This window comes from Ziziphus jujuba, chromosome 6 (genome assembly GCF_031755915.1).
Source record: "Ziziphus jujuba cultivar Dongzao chromosome 6, ASM3175591v1".
Taxonomy (NCBI): domain Eukaryota; kingdom Viridiplantae; phylum Streptophyta; class Magnoliopsida; order Rosales; family Rhamnaceae; genus Ziziphus; species Ziziphus jujuba.
The window spans coordinates 14,003,880-14,022,612 of NC_083384.1; the positions used below are offsets into that span (position 1 = coordinate 14,003,880).

At 33.2% G+C, this 18,733-nt stretch overlaps 3 protein-coding genes and 1 non-coding gene across 8 annotated transcripts; 3 read left to right on the forward strand and 1 right to left on the reverse strand.

Moving 5' to 3' along the window:
- Positions 1 to 564: 564 nt before the first annotated feature.
- On the forward strand, positions 565 to 3,374 carry LOC107430586 (transcription factor MYC2). Its single transcript, XM_016041437.4, has one exon. The coding sequence runs from the start codon at positions 812 to 814 to the stop codon at positions 2,954 to 2,956; it is 2,145 nt and encodes a 714-aa protein (XP_015896923.2). The 5' UTR covers positions 565 to 811; the 3' UTR covers positions 2,957 to 3,374.
- Positions 3,375 to 7,343: 3,969 nt separating this feature from the next.
- Positions 7,344 to 9,687, forward strand: LOC107430587 (uncharacterized). Its single transcript, XM_016041438.4, has one exon. The coding sequence runs from the start codon at positions 7,664 to 7,666 to the stop codon at positions 8,015 to 8,017; it is 354 nt and encodes a 117-aa protein (XP_015896924.2). The 5' UTR covers positions 7,344 to 7,663; the 3' UTR covers positions 8,018 to 9,687.
- A 149-nt stretch (positions 9,688 to 9,836) lies between these two features.
- LOC107430588 (uncharacterized) lies at positions 9,837 to 14,927 on the reverse strand. Of its 5 annotated transcripts, none has more exons than XM_048464219.2 (4): positions 14,768 to 14,927; positions 13,813 to 14,010; positions 10,980 to 11,056; positions 9,837 to 10,895 (listed from the first exon to the last, which is right to left on the reverse strand). In XM_048464219.2, exon 4 carries the CDS (start codon positions 10,873 to 10,875, stop codon positions 10,357 to 10,359), a length of 519 nt encoding a protein of 172 aa, XP_048320176.1. In that variant the 5' UTR covers positions 10,876 to 10,895; positions 10,980 to 11,056; positions 13,813 to 14,010; positions 14,768 to 14,927; the 3' UTR covers positions 9,837 to 10,356. The 5 variants fall into 5 exon arrangements, with proteins under 5 accessions (XP_048320176.1, XP_015896928.1, XP_015896925.2 ...); XM_016041442.4 differs by having other exon boundaries at positions 9,837 to 10,818; positions 10,937 to 11,056; XM_016041439.4 differs by lacking the exon at positions 10,980 to 11,056 and adding an exon at positions 12,250 to 13,009.
- Positions 14,928 to 15,042: 115 nt separating this feature from the next.
- Positions 15,043 to 15,132, forward strand: TRNAM-CAU (transfer RNA methionine (anticodon CAU)). The gene is given in 2 exon segments: positions 15,043 to 15,080; positions 15,097 to 15,132. It is a non-coding gene; the product is annotated as a tRNA-Met (tRNA).
- Positions 15,133 to 18,733: the final 3,601 nt, after the last annotated feature.

Sequence of the window (18,733 nt, forward strand, 5' to 3'; positions counted from 1 at the left end):
TTTGAAGCTACATTAACTTTGTAGAAAAGCTCATATAAGCCAAACAGAGTCTTAAGCAAAAATTGATACAAGTGGAATGAGGGTGGGTCCAGGGTAGGGTTGGGTGGGGCCCGATTCAACAAGGTCAAAAGTCAAACGAGATTCCAAAAAGCACAAAAGCCCAGACTCCCAGGGATATGAAGCACGTGCAAGTAGTGTGTGAGAGTCTGAGAGACGAGGAAAGTCTAATCTAAGCTCCTAACCAGTAAGCCCGAGCTCAAGCAAAACTAACAGATCCTCACTATTCGTAATCCTCCCTGAAAACGATAGCGTTTTGGGGAGGAAGATTCTCATACGCCGGTTTTTTCAACGCTCACTGTTAGTGGCAAATAGTAAAAAGAGTAATAGTAAAACAGTTAAAAAAAAAAAAAAAAAAAGTGAAGGAAATCCGCTGCCGATTTAATCGTCTCGTCTTGTTTCCCTCTTTCGTAGAAACCGCCCACTTTTTTCTTTTGCGTCCACTCATGCACAGTTTTTACTAATTTATTTAATTAATATGTGTATATATACATATATATATATATTTTTTAACTCTGTAAGTAAGTTGGTTCACACGAATTCCTCTATTCTAAAATTCAGCTGAAATGAACTCCAAATAAAATCCCAAACTCCAAATCTACCACCACCACCACCACCATCTTTATTTCTTCAACCTCTACTATCTGCTCCTCAGCTCAGCCACCTGTAAATTCAGTTATTTTTTATTTGTATTTATAATTTATATTCAATCAGAACGAACAAGAAGAAAAGTTTGGCGGTGTGTGGTGCATGAATGACGGAGTATCGGATTCCACCGACAATGAATCTCTGGACTGACGACAACGCTTCCATGATGGAGGCTTTCATGAGCTCCTCCGATCTCTCTGCCTTCTGGGGTCCACCTCAAACCCACAACACCACCCATCCTCAGCTACCTCAGCTTTCCTCTGCTGCCTCCACTTCCGCTCCCACCGGCGACCCCGCCCGTGCCGTCTCTCAATCCCAGCCTCCTACGCCTCAGCCGCCGTCTTCTGCGGTTGCTCTCTTCAACCAGGACACCCTCCAGCAGCGCCTTCAGGCCCTGATCGAGGGTGCTCGGGAGAATTGGACCTACGCCATCTTCTGGCAGTCGTCTTATGACTATTCCGCCGCTTCGGTTCTCGGTTGGGGAGATGGGTATTACAAAGGTGAAGAAGATAAAGGAAGAGGCAAGGTCAAAACCAACTCCTCCGCCGCCGAGCAAGAGCATCGGAAGAAGGTTCTCCGGGAGCTCAACTCTCTCATTTCTGGGTCTGCGGCCGCGGCCGACGACGCCGTCGACGAGGAGGTCACCGATACCGAGTGGTTCTTCTTGGTTTCCATGACCCAATCTTTCGTTAATGACTCTGGGTTGCCTGGGCAGGCTTTTTTCAATTCGAACCCTATTTGGATTGCCGGTCCAGATAACCTCTCGGCTTCGCCATGTGAGCGAGCTCGTCAGGGTCAGATCTTTGGGTTGCAGACTTTGGTTTGTATACCTTTGGCTAGTGGTGTTGTGGAATTGGGGTCGACTGAGCTAATCTTTCAGAGTTCGGATCTGATGAACAAGGTGAGGATTTTGTTCAATTTCAACAATCCAGATGCAGGTTCTTCTTGGCCCTTGGGCGGTGGAGATCAGGGAGAGAACGACCCGTCGTCGCTGTGGATTAACGACCCGTCGTCAACAATGGAACTGAAAGACTCGTTGAATACAACGACAACAACAACACCTTCAGCTTCAGTCCCTAGCACAATAACAACGATGACGACGACGACGACAACCAACCAGCAAATCTCGAAGAATCAGAGTGCGATTCAACTGGAAAACAACCACCACCCGAGTTCTAGTACTTTGTCGGAGAATCCGAGTGCGATTCAGGCTAACAACCGACAAGGTCAGCAAACGACGCAGACCCAGAGCTTCTTCACCAAAGAGCTGAATTTCTCCGAATACGGATTCGAAGGTAACAGTGTGAAGAATGGAAATACACATTCTCTGAAACCCGAATCTGGGGAGATTTTGAATTTCGGTGAGAGCAAGAGGAGCTCCTTCAATAATGGAAACGGGAATTTGTTTTCTGGTCACTCGCAATTCACACCCGAGGACAACACAAACAACAAGAAGAAGAGATCGCCGACGTCGCGTGGTAGCAACGACGAAGGCATGCTTTCGTTCACTTCCGGCGTGATTTTGCCGTCCTCCGGAGTCGTGAAATCCAGCGGCGGTACCGGAGATTCCGACCATTCGGACCTCGAAGCCTCGGTGGTCCGCGAAACCGACAGTAGCAAGGTTGTAGACACGGAAAAACGACCAAGAAAAAGGGGAAGAAAACCGGCAAATGGAAGAGAAGAGCCATTGAACCATGTGGAAGCAGAGAGACAGAGAAGGGAAAAGCTCAATCAGAGGTTCTATGCTCTGCGAGCCGTGGTACCAAACGTTTCGAAGATGGACAAAGCTTCGCTCCTCGGCGATGCGATTTCATACATCAACGAGCTAAAATCCAAACTCCAAAAGACGGAATCGGAAAAAGATGATTTGGAGAATCAAATGGATGCCATGAAGAAAGAGTTAGCGAACAAAGACTCTCGCGGCAGCTACACGGGTTCAGGTCCACCTCCTGGAGATCATCAAGACCACAAGAAGTCAAATCACCATGGAAGTAAACTGATTGACGTTGATATAGACGTGAAGATTATTGGTTGGGACGCCATGATTAGGATACAGTGTAGTAAGAAGAACCATCCAGCAGCAAGATTAATGGCGGCTCTGAAAGAGCTGGACTTGGATGTCCACCATGCTAGTGTATCCGTGGTGAATGATTTGATGATTCAACAAGCAACGGTGAGGATGGAAAGTCGGTTTTACACTCAGGACCAGCTCAGGTTAGCTTTGTTGTCCAGAGTTGGGGATACAAGATGAGCATTTTCGGGAAAATAGCTGAAAACAGAGGGAAAAAAGAAGAAGACATTGTTTAGGATTGAACAGAGTTTCTTTCTATCTCTCCAGATAGTAGGGGCTTCAGTGGGACATTTTATGGTTCCCGGCAAAGAAAACCAGCAACTAGCAGGCACTGTAAAAATATTGTTCTTAAGTTGTTATTTTGGTAGTCTTCTTTTTTTTCTTTTTTTTGTAAGTTGGGTTAGTATAAATTGAGTTTTGAGTCGTGTCGAATTTCAGGAGCTGAACAAAATTCAACAATTTTCAGATTACTTCCAGCTTCCACTGAGAGAAAATAGCTTCTTTCTAGTTCTGTTTTATGTCAATTTTTCTCTGTGTCCGTTTGTATATATATGTCATAAATTTGAATCTAATGAAGTATCTGAACATGTTTCATGTCTGTCAGTGACTTTCAAGATTTTTTATTTTTATTTTTATTTTTATTTTTTCCCTCTTTTCTGTTCGTTGATATAGCACATTGGGTTTATCATCCTTCTCAATGTTCTGTTTAGAACATGAACTTTCCATTTTTGGGAATTGAGGAAGAAAAAGAAAAAAAAAAAAGTTGAAATAATTATTTGATTAGTTAGAACCTTGTGAAACATGCGTTGAACATATATATACATATATATATATATATATATATATGTATATTCATGTTGCTGCAATTCAACTGCAAGCCTTTTATTTGAGCTCTTGATGTTCTGTTTTAGCAATTTTGGAATCTTCATTTCAAAGCTGAGTCACAAAAGTCTTGGATAGTTTTGGAAGCAGATGTTATTTGAAATTAGTGTATAAAAATTCACAAGTGATTTTATATAAGGAAATGTTTTTGGCAAGATTGCTCTGTATCTTTAAAGTTGTAATGAAGTCTAAAAAAGCTTCAGTATTTTTGGGTTGCAGAGCCAGGTTGATGCTAAATATACACCGACAATGCGTTTAGACAAGGATAGCGAACAGCTAATTTAGTTGTTTTTCTTTATAAACTTTGTGGTAGTTTTGCTGGATTTATATGAAATTTTACTAATGTCTTGGCCAATCTCATTTTTAGTAATTAAAAATTTAATCATCCTTGGATGCATTATGAAGAAAGTTAAAGAGGTTTGTTTGCCTTTAATTTTTTTTTTAATTTTTTTCTTGGCTTTGCTCTTTTACCACAATGTTTGTATTTATTTATTCAATTTTTTAGAACTTTTTTTTAATTTTTAATATTATATATATATATATATATATATATATATAAAGGACTTGAGCAACTTGACGGAGAGCTGTATAAGCATTTATGAGGAGATTATGTCTATCTTCTTGGCTTTGTTCCTTTCTTTTCCATTTGCATGTTCACATGATCAATATGGGGATAATTTTATGGAGAGAGAATGAAATTGAAGTAACTCATCTGGGGGCTGATTTCTTTCTTCTCCTTTTTTGTTTTCTTTCTTGTTTTGTCTTTTTTCGTTTTTCACACCCCCCTCTCTCTCTCTCTCACAAGTGGCTGTGGACTAAATTCCAACTTTTTTTTTGTTTAATTTGGGTCTATAAACAAGGTTCACTATCGCATTGCATGGGTGGTTCAGGTCAGGTCATAAATACTAATTAAAATTTAAGCGATTTAAAAAAAAAAAATTATAAAGAAATTTAAATGATTTGGTAGCTTCGTTTCAGCCACTATCATATAATCTATGTAAAATTTGATATTTTTCTACCAACTAGTGGTTGTCCGTACATTCAAGTCTTCAGAAACATCATTTTCACCAAAAAAAAAAAAAAAAAAAAAGTCTTCAAAAACATCAAAGAAACCATTAATTTAGCTTGCTGCATCGGGTCACATCACATAATTCCAATATTTTCTACTTTTTTTTTTATATATATAAATTAGAAACAGTTAATGGTAAAAAATAAAGAGGATAAATTTTTTTACTAATTTTAAGATGGTTGGAGAAAAGTCCAAACAAAGAGTTGCCTCTTGGATTTGCATTACCACAAAAACCACAAGAAAAAAAATGATTTGTAAGGAAAAGAGAAAAGGTGGGCAAAACAAATTAGGTGAGGATGTTTAAATAGAAACATTTTCAAAAGGAAAAGGGAAATTTTGCAAACAAATAGCAGTATTTGAAGATATTCCAAATCTTAACGTAAACTCCATTCTTCATGTCTTTCTATAAGAGCACTTATAATATGTTTGAAGAAAGAATTAAATTCAAGGAACAGAAAAGTAGTTTAGCTCGATGATCAGTCTGCTTTAAGAAAGAAATTAAATATTTTTTGTAATAATCAATTTATTTTTTTTTGGGGGATAAAATTGGCTAAATGGTTAGATAAGGTGCTTAAAAAAAAAAATACAAATATTACTTAGATTCAGACGGAAAAATCATGAATTCCCATCAATTTCCATCGTTACATTGTAATGATTGAATTCTTGCCCATACAGGAAACACATTATAAGTTACATAAAAAGAGTAAAAGCCAAAAACTGGTAGCTGAGAGAAATCCAAAAATACAATTTTTTTTTTTTTTCTCCACAATTATGATTACACTTATATTTGGTGTTTTTTAACCAAAGCAGAGGAACATACAGATTATGATCTACCATTTTGCTGGTCCGTACAGGTAAAGGAACCCGTTATTCTTTTCATTCTAGAAAGATTGGCATGATTATTGTTTTTTTTTTTTTTTTTTTCTTCTGATTGGGACATTTTATTTCCTCATACAATGCAAATCCTTAGGTTCTTGGGTTAAAAGTATTGTATTTTAATTGGTGTTTACATTAATTTGCCATATTTCTGATTTAGATTGGACTAGTTTTTGGGGCACTGGTTCTTAGAATCTGCCTTTTAGCTTTTTTTTCATTCATGCACCTTAATTGATTATTGTTAAATGTCATTTCTCAAGATACCATGCTTAAGGTTAAACTTGATATGGCATTTTGTGACCAAATTTAAGGTTTTGAATTGAAGAAGAGGTTCTGTCCATTTCACGTTATTTCAAGTTTTTTCCTCCCAAATCAAGAAAATGTCATTATTCTAGAGCTATGCTCGAGAAGCAAATTCTCATTAAAGTTTTAAAAAAATAAAATAAAAACATTTACAAGTCTCTGATCACACACCTCAATTGGCTTTTGGCTGCCAAAACTAGGGCTTTCCTACTCCAACTGCACAAAAGAATTCGACTTTATTATTATTATTATTATTATTATTTAGAAATAAAATTTGATTTGTTCGGACATAAAGGAGGTTCATGACACTCATGTGCTTGCATAAATAGCAATCGCCTCAAAATGGTTTGAAAGAAATATCTTGAGGTGTAAAAAAATAAAAGGTATGACACCAAAATGCGAAATTAACTAGATATAGAGGACAATTCCTAAAAACTTATCGTTTAGTTCATAATTATATTACATATGTAACAAAATTATCAAATACTCACTTCTATTTTATATGTCTTTGTTTATACATCTTTACGCTAAATATTCCTTCCGAAGTATGTAAGCAGGGATGCCATATTTTAGCTCTCTAAATGTTTCTATAATGGGCAAAAGAAAATGTTCCCTAATGAACCATGGTCCATGGACTCTGAAGTGGCAACCCATAAGGCAATTTATTGGGGATATTTTGAAAAATAAAAATTTGGGATGTTTAAGCATTTTCTATATGTTTGAAAGGAAACAAGTTGATTTTGGGAGGAGTTGAGGACAAGTACTTTCCCAAAAAACAAATATTCTTGAAAAGTTTTGAAAACTTGAACGAAACTAAATGTATGTATTTTTGGGTCAATTACACAAAACCCTCCTAAATCTATATATTATTAATGTCTTATTTTTTGAAGAAGATATTACTTCAAAAATATCTAAAAGTTTGGATTAAATTATTTGGAAAATGATAGTTTTGTTAAATTAAAATAATTTTATCATTTATTTGGTTTAAAGGGGGCAATTTGTTATGAATAACACTACAAATACCATTTTGTCTTTTAACATATTTATTAAAAGTATATACCTCATCATTTGATTAATTTGTATTTAATAACACTTTTTCCTTCAAAAATTCGTTTTTATATTAATATGTTAACCACATTTATATATATTGGTAGATTAGATGTTCCATGTTGCATTAGTGAATTTTTTTATTTTTTTATTTTTACGTAATAATAGCTGAATCATAATTGTGGGTTTTACTTGCTCTTTCAATGGTTTAAAGAGGTTATTTGTAAGTGAAAAATAGGTTAGAAAGGTTTTGTGTAATTTACCCTACATTTTTACACCTGGCAAACAAGCCAAACCAGGCTAGCTGCCAACCCCTTATATTCTATAAACCCCCCAAAATGGATTTTGAGACCCACAAATAACTTATCACAAAGATAAAGCATAGAAATCAAAGCAAGAGTAAATGTACAAACAAAATAATGTTTAATGGTCCTGGTCACAGAGGACAAAGTTTAGTTGAAATTAATCTAAAATTAGAATTGGCCAAGCTTTATTTCCGGGTAAATCTGCAGCAACAAAATAACAATTGCTGATTATATATGACCATCAACAACTACCCTAAAACCTTTTTGTATATTTCATTCTCATCCTCTTTTCTCCTTTTCTTCAATCCCAAATTTTTCTCCGGCCAATTCTAAAGCTTTCAAAACCCAGTTTTATGAAAGAGCTTTCTTAGAGGCCGGCCTGGTGTAACATATAAAGAAAAAACAATGAGCTTGAATTGCTTAACCTGCAGCCAAGTCCAGAGATCAAACTCAGAGTCGGATAGAAAGCAACATGGGAAAGATAGGAATTGTACGAAGATTAGTAATGCACATGTTGATAGAAGCTGGTCAGGGAATTTAGCTTCACCACCATCTTATGAGCAGTTTTGTATGAAGAATGCTTCAATGTTGGTGGCACACAAGAAGGTAACGCAAGGTCATCGCCGGCTTCATAGTACAGGAGCTGTTGCATTTGAAGGAGGTGCAGAACCCAGGTTGGTTAGGAGCTCTGGAATGAGAAGGGATTGGAGCTTTGAGGATTTAAGACAAAGGGATGAGAAGAAAGGGAGAACAGCATGAGATACATACATATATATATATATATATATATATATATATATATATACATATTCACAGGTTTAGTCAATCTCATATTAGATCGGATTGATAGCTTTAACATCAGAATATCCTTTATTAACTTTTGAATTGCTCTAACTGTAGGGACTGGAGGTTTAACATGAACACATCTAGGCAGAGTTAAACAAATCCATTCTTTTAAATGATTCAATAGTTAATAAAGGAAATTCTAATGATAAAACTATCAAATGGATCAGATATAAGTTTGATTGTACATATATATATATATATTGCCTACATCAACTTATTAAGGTCTCTCTTTTATTCCTGCTTGGCTTGTCTCTTTTTTTTTTTTTTTTTTTTTTTTTTTTCTTGGTTTTTGTTTTTAGTTTTTGTTATTTTTTTTCCACCGCTTGGGTAAAGATGTTCATGTATTGTCCAAGAAGATGTTGGATCATAGAGATGAGTTGGAATTGTGCCTCTAAAGATAACGAAGACTTGTTTTATTTAAATTATATCGTCGTCATGCACATACCATACTAATTATTTTAATTTGTCGTTCTTGCTTGACTTTTGGAACTTCTTGCACAAATGATATGGTAGATTTATATCTAGATATATATATATATATATATATATATACATATATATATATATTTAATTAATATGTAAGGTTTGGGTCAAACCCAAGCACCTGGCCAGTAAAAAATGGCCCTAAAATTGTGTTGCAAAGTTTAGAATTTATTATGAAAAAGAAGAATTTTATTATTATATAATTTAGTGTTTCATATGTTGCGACTTATGAGATTGATACGTGAAAACAGCATCATCACATTTACAGGATATCCAAAGATCCTAATGAAATTCCATCATGGATCACGTACATATTCTAGGACTTATCTAATATTGTTATGCAATACTATAAGCTTAATTGACAAATTTTCCTGATAAAAAAGAAGCCAGAAAACATTGCATTGTGAATGTGTATATATATATATATATATATATCAAGCAAATCATCATTTCCATGTGCTATGCAGGAAAGAGTTTAATTATAAGTCATATGAAAACTGTTCTCTTGGGAATTATATGCCGGCTTATAATGGGTGACATTATGAGATGGCAAATCGTCAAGCCAAATGAACCAACAGATAATTGCAGCATCTTCACATTCATGCTGCTTACACCCATAAACACCATGCCCCATAAGACAATGTGAATCAAACAAACTAAGCATGTCTACAATACACAAATTAATGGGATGATGTAGTTTTTAAAACTTCAAATGGAACTCTTATGAATTGTTAATACCTTAAACTGAATTCTCGTCATAACAATAAGTTTTTGAACCGCATTCTTCTCGTAACAATATGTTTTCCTTCCATGAATTGAAAAAACATAGATATGCAAATAAGTTTGATACCTAACCATGTATTCAGGTTGTTTTCTTAGTACTTAATATTTCCTAGTCAAGAAATTGTAGAAGGGCTCCGTGTTTATGGACATTTCCCTGAATCATTATTGATGAGAGCATCACAAATATGGCCTAACCACAATAATGAAACAACTTTTCACTAGACAATTCTTAACAGATAATGGAGAGGACTCTCTAACCCCTGCCAGAATCCAAAACGCTCAGAGAAGAAATGCAGTAAGGGAGAAAACCGAGCCATTTTGCTCTGGTTTTCTCAGGCCAAATAAATGGAAGCTAGTGCAATTCCAGAATTCACTATCAACAGTAGCATAATTATCTAAACTTAAACTAATTTAGAAAATTCTTCTATGATTTGATGAAAAGATATGCAGTTGTGCAAAACAAGTGTGAGATGCAAACGAAGTTATCTGCATTGAATACTATCATGCACGCACTAACTCAAGGAATTTCTTCTGAACTCATTATCTAAACTTAAAACTAATTTGGAAATTTCTTCTATGAGTAGATGAAAAGATATGCAGTTATGCAAAACACTGCATTGAATACAATTATGCATGCACTAACCTCTAAGGTTGACGCGTACGATAATGATCATTCTGGACTCATATTTACAATCCTATATATTGCCATATGTAATGGCAATATTTGATCACTGTCCTTCCTTATCTAACTAAAGCAGTATCCAAGCCTAAAACTGTCTTACAGTGTTGTCGATTTGTCAAATGTCCAGCTACAGTAGAGACTGCAGATTTCAACCTGGCTGCATATATGTTTTCATCCCTTCTCATCAGCAACAGCAGCAAAAGCTTGCAGAGAAAATGTAGAACTCTTCCTAAAGCTGGTACCAAACTGATTCAACTTGCCTTCATATAAGTAGTCACTAGTCAGTATTTAATTTGGCATCCTTTCAGTTTTTCTTCTTTCTTGCTTCTGCTTTCCAATCTCTTCGACCCGGCAGAGTTTTATTTGTTTCAGAATTGACCCCATGAATAGCTACATCAGACTGTGATTGCCTTTCTAATGTTTCGTCTGCCTTAGTTCCAGAGGACAAGCATGTCTGAGTCTCTCTGGTTGAGATTGCACGAGAAATAACATGGCCATTAGTTGTCACTTCTGGGCTTTTCAACATGTGAGCACTCCTAGCATCTCTTTTCCAATTTCTTTTACAATGCACACGGGGAGTGTAATTGCTAACAACCCCATTCAGTTGCAGTTCTACAGGTGGAGTTGACTGCTTTAAGATGCTAGACTTCTTTATATCAGCCTCAAGACGCTTCCGAGCTCTATATCTGCGTTGCCGTTCTCGGTTCTTCAGGCGACGAATTGCAATGTCATTATTACTTGCAGAGCATTTTCTTTGATTAGCTGACTGCAAAATAAAACTATCTTGTCCTTGAGGGCCATTCATACTTTGTCCTTTTTCCATTCTACCCAAGAAGTTAGCACCTATAAAAATAAGATAAATTAAAATAGAACAGAAACAGTACCTCCACAAATGTTTCCATGCCTAACAAAAAGCATGCTTCTTACGAGTGAGAGTTTGATTTTCTAATCAACTGAACATTCAGCTCACAACAACTCCTCACTTCAAGTGTTCAACCATTTAACTGGTAAGTAATTGGAATAAAATTTACACCATCAACAAACTGAATTCTTCATCACACAAGTGTAATTACCCAACAAAATATAGATTTACATTAAATGATTACTATGAGCAAATTGAAAAGCTAAATTTGTAATCAAAATAATCAGTAATGTTAATTTCTTTATTATGACCTGTGCAAGTCATGCTATATACTTTTGGGTGGTTTCTTACATTGAAGACTTTACCAAAAGAGATATGGTAACAATTTTCTTTAGACTGGAAGAGACAGAAAGAATATGGAGAGGTGGTATATCTTGACAAAAGATGCCTTTTAATTTTAAGCACAATATGTCATCATGCACATATAGTGTGTTATGTTCTATAACCACAATATGTAACCCCCCACGGAAAAGTATCCGACTCTTCTTCTTCAACATTTATAATGATGGATTAAAAAATTGTTGTCCAAAATATATTAAAACTCTAGGAGGTCTGAGCCATAGAAGCCTTGAACACATTTTTATTCATCAAATCAATAATGAGTATGGAACAGAACAAAAGGTGTGATATACAAACAATACCAAGCTGTCAAGCAATATGAACTAGTTTTTAAAAATTTATTAGTCATGCAATAAAGATGCTGGTGGCACATGGCTTGTCCATGCATGCATTACTGAATGCTGATCCCTCTGTTAACTACCACTCTAATAAATTACCACTTATTCTAAAAAAATTAAGCTAACGGAAGATGGACTTTTTCATTTCATTTACATTTTTTTCTAACACTATCCCTCACTTGTAAGCCCGCCTCTTTTTGGGCTTTTTCATAGATATTTACATGTGTTTTTATTTTATTTTTATTTTTTATTTTTTTTTCTGTTTGCTTAAACTAATCAAAAGGTGGACTTTTTCATTTCATTTATAATTTTTTCTAACACCATCACTCACATGTAGACCCGTCTCTTTTTCGATTTTTTGGGCCTTTTCTTAAATCTTTACATATGTTTATATTTTATATTTTATATTTTTATTTTTATTTTTTTATTTTTTTATTTTTGGATAGAATTGTTGAGTTTCAAACTCAAAACCTCTTTGGGCTTTTTTTTGGATCTTTACATGTGTTTCTATTTTTTTTTTTTTATTTTCATATATATATATATATATATATATATTTTTTTTTTTTTTTGTGGAGTTGTTGAATTTTGAACTTAATACCTCTTAGATGAGTCGGATCTTTGGTTTTAGATACCATGATGAATTATCACCGATTTCAAAAGCTTAAACCAATAAGATGTAGGTTTATAATTAATATCAAGTTTTTTGTGTCTAACATTAAATATAAATGAAATGAAAAAATCCACCTTCCATTAACTTAAGCTTTTGGGATCAATGACTAAAAACCTAGATTAAAAATCCTACCACCGTCACTTTACCAGGGGGAATGCTAGACAGATATACATAACAAATCATCCACATCCTACTAGCTTAATCTTTGTAAGGACAAAAAATGGCATACGAGGAGGAATGTCAGACAGATATACATAACAAACCCATATCCTACTAGCTTAAACTTTATCGTACTAGACCATGTATGGGGGGCCTAACGCTTGCCTAGTGAAGGAAGGTCGAAGGAAGTTGGGTCAAGGAAATTGGTGACCTGATGACAGAATAGTAGGCTAGATGAAATAGACATGCTTCATCACACTAGCTTAAAACTTTTCGGATCAAGGTAATTCATCACACTCCATGTCAGGCTTAAGAAGTAGACACTTGCAAAGATAAAAAATGACCTACAAGTGGGGAATGTTAGACACAAAAAACGTGATATATATAATAAATTCACATTCTACTAGCTTAAGCTTTTGGGATCGATGATAGGTAATTCATCGCACTCTATGTCTTTTGGGATCAGTGGTAATTCATCATACTCCATGTCATGCTTAAGAAGTTGACACTTGTAAAGACAAAAAATGACCTACAAGTAAAGGGGAATGTTAAACACAAAGAACTTGATATACATAATAAACCCACATCTTATCAGTTTAAGTTTTTGGAATCAATGGTAGCTAATTCATCACATTTCATGTCAGACTTAAGAAGTTGACACTTATAAGGACCAAAAATGGCATAGTGAGGGGGAATGTTAGACGCAAAAAGCTTGATATACATACTAAACTCACATCCTACCAGCTTAAACTTTTGAGATCATTGATAATTCATCACATTTCATGTCAAGCACATGTTCGTTGTGGTTATCATTAAATAAAGACAACTTCAAGTTGATATCAATTAACTTGTACTAAAGGACAAATTTTTCTAGCATAATGCACATTTTAGGCAACAGTTGAATAATATTAAATGATCAATTTATAGGTATAATACCAAACAGATGGATTGGCAAAATCAAGTGCAGCAAAATATAGATGGAATGGTAGATGGTTCCATCTCCATGAGAAATTAGAGAAGCCATGAAAAACCCATCAGATGGAACAATAGGTTAATCAAAGTCAGAAACTGACGTGATTAGACTTTACCATATAATTTTATTTCCATTTACCACTATTTACATTTTAGATAGACCAAAAGATAACATCACTAGTCATAACTGCTATAACTTTGAATCTTATAGATTCAAGTTAAAACTATATTAGCATTTTAAACTTCATTAAACATGAGAGCCTTATAAGAATCTAAAGACCGTTAGCCAACAGGAAAAAATAAATAAATAAATAAATAAATAAAAATGTGAAGAGCATAAAATAGGATGGGGATTTTTACCCTGATGAAAACGTTCCGATGACTTTTAACTCCAAGAACCAAGGCAAAGTTTCATTCTTAGTTTTTACAGCTTTCAAACCTTTGGTACCGGGATTATTCTTCACTGTAGCATGCACTACTCAACACCATATATACAAGAACTAGGACAATGGCTACTTGTTTTTCTCTGCTGGCCCTTTAAAATACAAATCAAAGCTCCTGCAATCGTAGAACTTATATCAGTCTATTTAGTTCAATAACTGTTAGAGCAGAAAAATGAAATCCTTACTTTTAATACCAAACATAGATTTTTACCAAGTATTGCCGCTAATTGCTGATTCCAGCTACTATAATCAGATTTTCAAGCAACCACGTAAAGTGGTTTCAGAGAAACATAAATAAAAAAGACATAACCATAAATTTAACTTCCAGGAAGCTTACGCTTCAATGGCTGACACTAGTAGTCAATCACCTTCCCCTACTTTTTAGTTGCATAGCATTCCATTTTTCTAAAATTCTGATACTGCACAAGATTTTGTATTAACTACTATAGTAAATCTACATAATTTTTTTCCCTTTTAAAAACTTTGTTTAATAATAACACTGTTATTTCTTTCCTTTTTTCCCCCTTTAAAAAAAGATTTAAAGCAAATACACGATTGTTTCGCATTTTTGGCAAGAAGATTTCATTTTGGTGCTTTGAAGTTTTATTCCTAAGAAAAAGAGTAAAAATAATAATAAATAAATAAAAAGAAAGCTATAACACCTGAGAGGAAACAAGAAGCAACTGAGAAAACCCAAAAATGTGAGAAAGCATTAAACTTTAGCAGAGACATGAAAGCAAAGAAGGGAAAGTGAATTCAAGCAAAGAAAAAAAAAAAAAAAAAACCCAAAAAAGGATTGGAATGAGAACATGGATATTATCAAACAGAAGGCTGGAAAACCAAAGAGAGAAGAAGAAAATGAAAATGAGCACCTTTAATGGGTACAGATCTGCGTTGTTGTTTGTCCAAACAGGCTCAGGCTCAGCTCTGGCCGTAGCTGAAGATTCTGTGCAGAGAGAGAGAGAGAGAGAGTGTTGGTGTTCGCGAAATGCCAAATTTTGTAAGAAGTAAACAAAAGGGAACTGTGCTGTGGGTTTTGTCTGCCAGGCACACCAACTTGAAATGACATTGAAATTGCCAATTCTGACACGTGGTTGTTGTTTTACTTTATGATATATAAATTAATTTTGTGGAGCAGACTCAAAACGGGGTGGTGGCGCAGTTGGCTAGCGCGTAGGTCTCATAGCTTCTTAGTTGAGTTATCCTGAGGTCGAGAGTTCGAGCCTCTCTCACCCCATTTTTTCTTTTGATATTAATTTGTTTATTTTATTATTATTTCTTTTAAAATAACAGGGCAATCCCTTTCATTGAACTTGACAATAGAATGAAATTTTTTTCATCTTTCCTTAGTGGATAGAAACAAAATATTCTCTTTTGAGACCCACCCGCTGAAAATAACATATACATTTTTCATGTTAGCAGAAAATTGGTCCTGAATTTGGTTTAACTAGCTATGATTGGAATCTTTGATTTTGATGATGATGATCATCACCTTGATTGATTCTCTCATTTCATAGACAATTGAAAAGTAATTTGAGCCTGATCCCCGGCACAATTGGTGATTTGTGATATGCACAAGTTGAAAAATAATTCCCCTTTGTTTTTGTAACCCTACAAACTTAAAGTTAATCTAGTATATTACCAAAAAAAAAAAAAAAAAAAAAAAAAAAGCAACAACAACAACAACAAAAATGAAAACTTTTGCAAACTTTTAATTAAAGAAAAGCTAAGATCATCTTTAAAAAATAATTAAATCCTACTCATATATTCTTTGTGACATAATTTAAAAAATAAATAAATAAAATAAAAAAGTGGATTTTTGCAACAACAATAATAATAATAATAATAATAATAATAATAATAATGGTGGTGGTGGATGTTGGACTTCTATTGCTGGCAACTTTGCAAATATTTCAAAACGTGCATATATTAAAGTTAGGTCTAAGAGAGGCTTATGTCCAAGACGCTGGCTGCGGAGAAGCCATGCGTGAACGAATATACCACTTGCCTAACCATACTTCATGGAGTGTTTATTTATATATTACCAAGAATAATAGCTTAGCAGAAAAATATTTGCTCAATTATTATTTGCAGATGTAAAATTGTTATTCTAATTTTGACAAACTTCCAATGTTGCCTGGTGCCTATGGTACTAAATACATTCATTTTCTCTTTACCCGGAATATAAGTAAGTTATGGTTTTTTTTCTTTATCTCTTTTCATGTAAAGGGTGTATAATTCTAGATGTTTGTAGAATTGTCCCGCTGAATGATTATGTGGTTCATATGCAAGCCAAGCAATGTTTCAGCTTTGAAAAGACTTGGGAAGTTGGTCAAATGTGAATTGCAGAATGGATATGTGTGATTTATTTTTAGACAGTTAGGCCTTGACTCCAAACCCTTTTTTATTTTATTTTTTTTTGCCCTTTTCTCAGAACATGCATTTTAATCTATACCATTTAATTCTTTCCCATCTCTGACAAATTTGCGTCAAGATTCATGATTATTTGATTGAATTTTTTGGCTGTTCAAATGACGGGGAAACTCAATTTTGTATTCTTTCAATTGCTTTTTTTTTTTCATTCTACTTTTTCCCCCTTAGAAAAAGACCTATAAAATGAAAAGTAAGTCGGATTTAATGAAATTTTTGTACCCATATGACTTTTGGCATCATTCTTTTGACTCATTGGATTATTTAACATAATTTTCGTTTCAATACCCATATTGTTTATCAACTAATAAAATATTCCATCAAATAATAATAATAAAAATCATTAAAGTAGCGTCGCTCTTAGTTTATTTAATGGAAAATTTTTATTTAGAAAGTTTCAATTTAATCTTAATTATACTAAGATACTATATTTTTAAAAAATTATTAAAATATTTATTAAATTTGATTATTAAATTAGATATTAATATTTAATTAATTTATTTTTTATCCACTTATTCATTTAAAAAATTATTTTATTTATATTTAAATTATATAAATATATCAACTAATAATATATTAACATATATCATATAAAAAATATTTTTGATAAACATTTTAATATCTATAACACTATTTTTTTGGATTAGAATCTTCTACTTGTTTCTATTAATTATGTTTCTTTTTTAATTTCTACATTGCATTCTCAGTTGAATAAGCAATGTTAAATCATCAACAATTTTTTTTTAATAAAAATAATTAAATCTAAAATAAATATGTATTGACATGACATATAAATACAATCAGATATCGCAAAAATAAGCAAGAGGCAATTACAACTTAAGTTTTTGACAAATAAATTATATCTAAATTAATTAAGAATTATTAATCAATTAATCATTTTTTCATCTTTAACCAAACCAACCAATAATGCTAAAAAATCTTTAAAAAAATTTATCAAATGACATGAAAATAAATTAATGCTATATTATTTAATCGGATTCACTTATTTATATATCTAAATTATATTAATAATGTCAATTTCATATTTGTCGTCATGCTATTAAGTGATTATACTTAATAAGTAATACTTCCAAACCAAAACATGAATTTTAATATTCTCTGGGTAATTAGACCTCGATATTCTCATTTAACCTAATTCTAGTTTTCCGTTTCAGGTTAAAATTGAAAATAATTTTTTTTCTTTTGTTTTTTAACCCTACTTGGTCATTTTTTGAAATGGTTTTTTACCCTCGTGTTAAACGAGGATATCTTAAAATAATGGACCTTGCTATTTTAGACCATAAAATTTATTTGACCTTGTAAGAATTTATTTATACTGTACAGCCAACCATCCATTGCAGCTTTCGGCAAGATTTCTGATTTTATGAGTGGTAGAATCATATCCTTTTCCATAACTCCCTTCATTCGGATCTTTTCCCCTTATAGTCCAGACAAAATCTTCTACTGGGACAGGCATCAATTTTATTAGTCTCTCCAATAGTATATACCATTTTATTTTTATTTTTTTTCACTGAAAAAAAAAAAAAAAAAACCTTGTGCCAATATTCTATTTCCTAAAACTGGCAGATGTGACATCATTTTGACCAATCTTTAACTAATTTTTGATTTTTTTTTTATATTTTTTCTAAAAGCAAATATATATATAAGTTGTACCAATTATTATCTAAAATTTTGTAGTTGTGATGCATAATAACTTATACAATATTAAAAGGTGAAAATATAACATTTTTATGATATTAATTATTGATGATAGCCTCACCTTTTAAATTTAAGATTCTTTTTAAATGAAATTTTCTTTTTTGGTGGATTAAAATTTTTGTAAACTCTTCAAAGTAAATTTTTAAAAAAAAAAAAAAAAAAACAAAAAGAACATTAGATGATTAAAGTATAAGCAAGAATGCGCTAAACCTTTATAATATAAATGAAAATAAACCGTGCAGCATAGGATAAAAGCATATTTCTGTTTATTTGACAATAACAACAACAATAATAATAATAATGAAAATAAATAAATAATTAAATAAATAAATTAGATCGGGGAAGAAGCCAAAAAGAAAGAAAAAAGTCAGACAAAAACACGAAGAGATGAGATTGAGATTTGAGCGTAACATCAGCGTCCATTCCTTGCTTTCTGACTCGGTTTGTTTTGTTTTGTTTTATTTTATAATAATAGTATGTATTTTTCTGTGTATTTTCTAAAATCTATCTATGGTCTGAAAACAAAAACAAAAAATTGGTAAGTAAAATTCAGTTATAGTAGCAATTTGACGAGTCAACGAAACCCCATCATCACTCTGAGGTGGACCCCACAGGCCATTGAGAGAGAGAGAGAGAGAGAGAGAGAGAGAGAAGAAGAAGGAGGAGGAGATTGGGGGGGTCCACTTTCC